The sequence below is a fragment of the Phalaenopsis equestris genome, unplaced genomic scaffold (genome assembly GCF_001263595.1).
Source record: "Phalaenopsis equestris unplaced genomic scaffold, ASM126359v1 Scaffold000180, whole genome shotgun sequence".
Lineage (NCBI taxonomy): Eukaryota > Viridiplantae > Streptophyta > Magnoliopsida > Asparagales > Orchidaceae > Phalaenopsis > Phalaenopsis equestris.
In genome coordinates, this window is record NW_018164622.1 from 1,320,100 (window position 1) to 1,323,903 (window position 3,804).

The following is a 3,804-nucleotide window of genomic DNA, read 5'->3' on the forward strand; positions in this document are numbered from 1 at the left end:
TATATATATATATATATATATAAGAAGATGGTCATTGTGCTAATTTTGTTGTCAAGTTAAATGTTGGACTGATTAGCATTTAAATATGAATATTATGGTGCTAATATGTATATATATACATTTGCATCATACACTCTCATCAATCTACCAACATCTTCAAGTTTCAACCACATTCTACCATTCACCTTAGCCTCAATAATCATTCTATGAGTAGCATTAAAGAGACAGAGGGTAGTTAACTAGAATGTTGAGATGCCCTTGCATGGATAAGCCACCATTGATGAGAGAGTTGAGTGAGGGAGGATTGAGAGAATTAAATGTTAATATTATAAAAACAATATTTTATAGAACAAATTAAGTCTCTTTTAATGAAGGCACATATGATTAGACATCTACATAAAATATACTCATATTGAGTTAAGAAAAAAAAATTATTTGACTTTCACCCTTCACAAAAGCAAAAACACCATTACCTTTCGATCTATATAAATGTTGAATCCAAATCAGAGACGGACTTAAGGAATAAACAACAATAGAGAAGAAAAGAGCAAAGAGAGCATGGTAATGAACAATTAAATTTTGTAAACATTATTCATGAAATGAACCCTCTATTTATAAGGGTTTGACCAGTTACACTTTATAACCTTAATAAAGTAGGGTCAGTAAAATTTATTTTGGGTAATATATAATTGTTGACCTCATTTTTGTTGAGGTATGTTTCCTTCTCTAGAGCCTAGAATCTAGCCACAAGACTTTTGTGTTGACCCTCCCTGAGGGCTAGTGTCTGAACCTACATAAATTAGAAAATTCAAGCTGCCTCTTAACTCTTTGTAGTCTCATATGTGTGGTTTCAAATCTTCATCGTTTAGTTGAGTCGATCGAAGCCAACATATGAAAACTCAGGTTGAGTTCCTATAGGGATTGAGGATGCCCTAAGAAGACCCTTTAGTTTTAGGAGCTTTCAATCTTTGACACACCATAATTCGCATAGTACATATAAACACCATATTTACATACATTACACACAATTTACACAACACACACAAACACCACAATTCATACACAATTCACTAACCAATGTCAAAATCTAATTTAAATAAAATGAAAGTCATCGCGACACGAAATTGAGACCATTAGACACAGATCGAGTGACTCGTTGCCGAGACAGTTCTGCTAGAGCTTGGTCGTCCCTCAGGCGAGAACTGCTCGCCATTTCGTTTGTTGGACGACTCCAATTGGATCGACGAATATTATCCGCTGATTTCAATTGGTTTGATTGTGGACAAATTTGTCCAGACGAACCCGGATGACGAAACAGACACACCTCGTACATTTCTCTTCATCATAAAGTACAGAAAGTTTTAAGGGATTAGAGAGAGAAACTCAATCTCTACAAAATCAAATTTGTTCATCATGAATACAAGTATGCGTCACTTTATTTTACATATGTAAAAATCATGAATTTAAAAGATCTTGGCTATTATATACTTTTTTTTTAAAAATTTGTATATAAAGTTGAAACATGAATTATCTAACATTTACATATCTAACACCTTAATTTCAGTTCTCTATTTGTATATGTGCAAGCTTATATCGAAGTTCTTGCCCAACTTGTTCATGAATTCTTTTCATACGCCCATTCTAAAAAATTCTTCACGAAATTGCTTTTAATCACAGGAAGGTTTTAATTTCAAAACTGAAGTAATCTATAGCTTTATTTATGAAAAAGGCATGTTTCACCATGATTTTTATGTGAAATATGTCTAGAATAATCATAGCTTTAAAATGCTACAATGTTTGGAGTTTTTATGGCTTATTGGTTCTTGTTGCATTACATTAAAGAGCCCTTGTAATTTGTTGAAGTTAACTTTCGGTTGCATGGAACATATGAATTTAACTAGTTAATGGGTTGATTCGATCGTTCTCTTTGTAAGCATGCCGAAACTAACTAACTATATGCTTTGCTTAACTGTGCTGAGCGCCGTGACTCTTTAATTGACAACTGTGTTGTCAGTCCTGAGTCCCCTAGGGTCACGATTTCAAACCCGCCTTAGTGCATCTGCCTTGCAATGCGAGATAGAGTGATTAGACACATTATGTTAGTCAGCAGCTCGTAACATAACCTCTAACAAATCTTTTTAATAAATATATATGTCTGGCTTAACTAATCCTATGATGATGAGAATGATAAAGAAAAAAAAAAAATATCTTTAATCTATCAATATGGTTATTCCTCAATCTTTTTTTTCTCATCCTACTTAAACATCTAATTACAAAAATAAATTTTCAAATATATAAAATATTAAAATAATAATATATAAAATTTATTGAAAATTATTTTAATCATAACAAAATGACCTTTTAATTGAGACTAGACCACTTCTTTAATTACCAAAAAAATTAATATGTTCACCAATATATATAAAAGAACAAACAAGCCTTTGCTAAGCCCATTCATTTATTTTATAAAGCCTCAAATTTTGCATCCAAGGCATGTTCGACAACCCAACAAAATGAGTCTTCTATACATGAGCATTCATTAAACATACTATTTTGCTTACATCTCTATTAAAAAAAATATCCAAAAAAATAAAAAATTAATTTCTCATATCTTTTTCTTCTCCAACATTTAAAAAATAAAATATTCCATTTTTTAATTTCTATAATCCTTTTCATTATGTATTAACCACTCATTTAATTCAACTAAACTTTATTTTTTTTACATTTATGCCCAAATCTTTCATATCTCATAAAAAATATCACAATTTAAGTCTTAGGGTCTGTTTAGGACAGCTGCAGCTTATTGAATAATCTGCTATACTAATAAGTTAAGGACAGCTGCAGCTTATTGAATAATCTGCTATACTGATAAGTTAAGTGCCGTGGCTATTACAAATTCTTTTTTTTTTTTTTTAAAAAAATCAGACAACTGCAAAAAAATTTTTTTTTTTTTGAAAAAATCAGACAACTGCAAAAAAGACTGCAAAAAAACTGTCACCGCGCCTAGATAGGGGCAGTGTGAAACGTATAAGCTGTCAAAATGCAATTTATCCAAACAGGTCAGGTTTGCTTTTAAAACGTCATCGCACCAAATAAGCTGCCCCAAACAGACCCTTAGAAAAAGTCATATGCATAGTTTCCTGAAAAAATGAAATACATATTCTCATGCATAGACAAGATGTCATATGCGTAAAAATTGAATTTTAAATGTTAAACGTGTAAATACATAGATTTCAAGTGCCGTTTACTTAAATCTCTCAACATCCAACACAGATACTTATAAAGACATAGAAACATTCCATCAAAAAAGCTAAATTAAAATTTATTTAATCACCCAAAATGTAAACTAATTAAATAGCGACAATATTTAATTAATGATAATAAATTAGGTCATGAGGGGTAGATCTGTAAAAGAGCCCTTCAACAGACCAGCGGCAATATGGTGATAAGCAGCTTCGGTGAGGTGAATGCCGTCCCAACTCACGTAGCTTGAGGGGTCGTTGCATGCATGGGAGCCAGGATGGCCACAGCGAGCGGTCACGTTGAAGTTGTATGGGCCCCCGCCCCCACAACATGTTTGTAGGGCACCCATCCCAAAACCTGAAATTTCATCGAATTATATTTATTTCTATCTTTTTGCATCAAAATTCGTGCGATTCATGATTTGTAATTATAGGGGTACAACATTTGGAGAAAAGAATTACATTACAGGAATTTGCATAATTACCACCCAATTCTTATATATATATATATATATATATATATATATATATCACTCTCTTCCGAGCGGGGGTTCAAATATTC

General features: G+C 32.0%; 1 protein-coding gene across 1 annotated transcript in view; it reads right to left on the reverse strand.

The window, feature by feature from the left end:
* Positions 1 to 3,222: 3,222 nt before the first annotated feature.
* Positions 3,223 to 3,804, reverse strand: part of LOC110022321 (GDSL esterase/lipase At5g45910-like) — a 2,744-nt gene continuing 2,162 nt past the window's right edge. Inside the window, exon 5 of the mRNA XM_020721198.1 lies at positions 3,223 to 3,600. Coding sequence (XP_020576857.1) covers positions 3,386 to 3,600 — 215 coding nt within the window. The 3' untranslated portion in view covers positions 3,223 to 3,385. The remainder of the gene's footprint in view (positions 3,601 to 3,804) is intronic.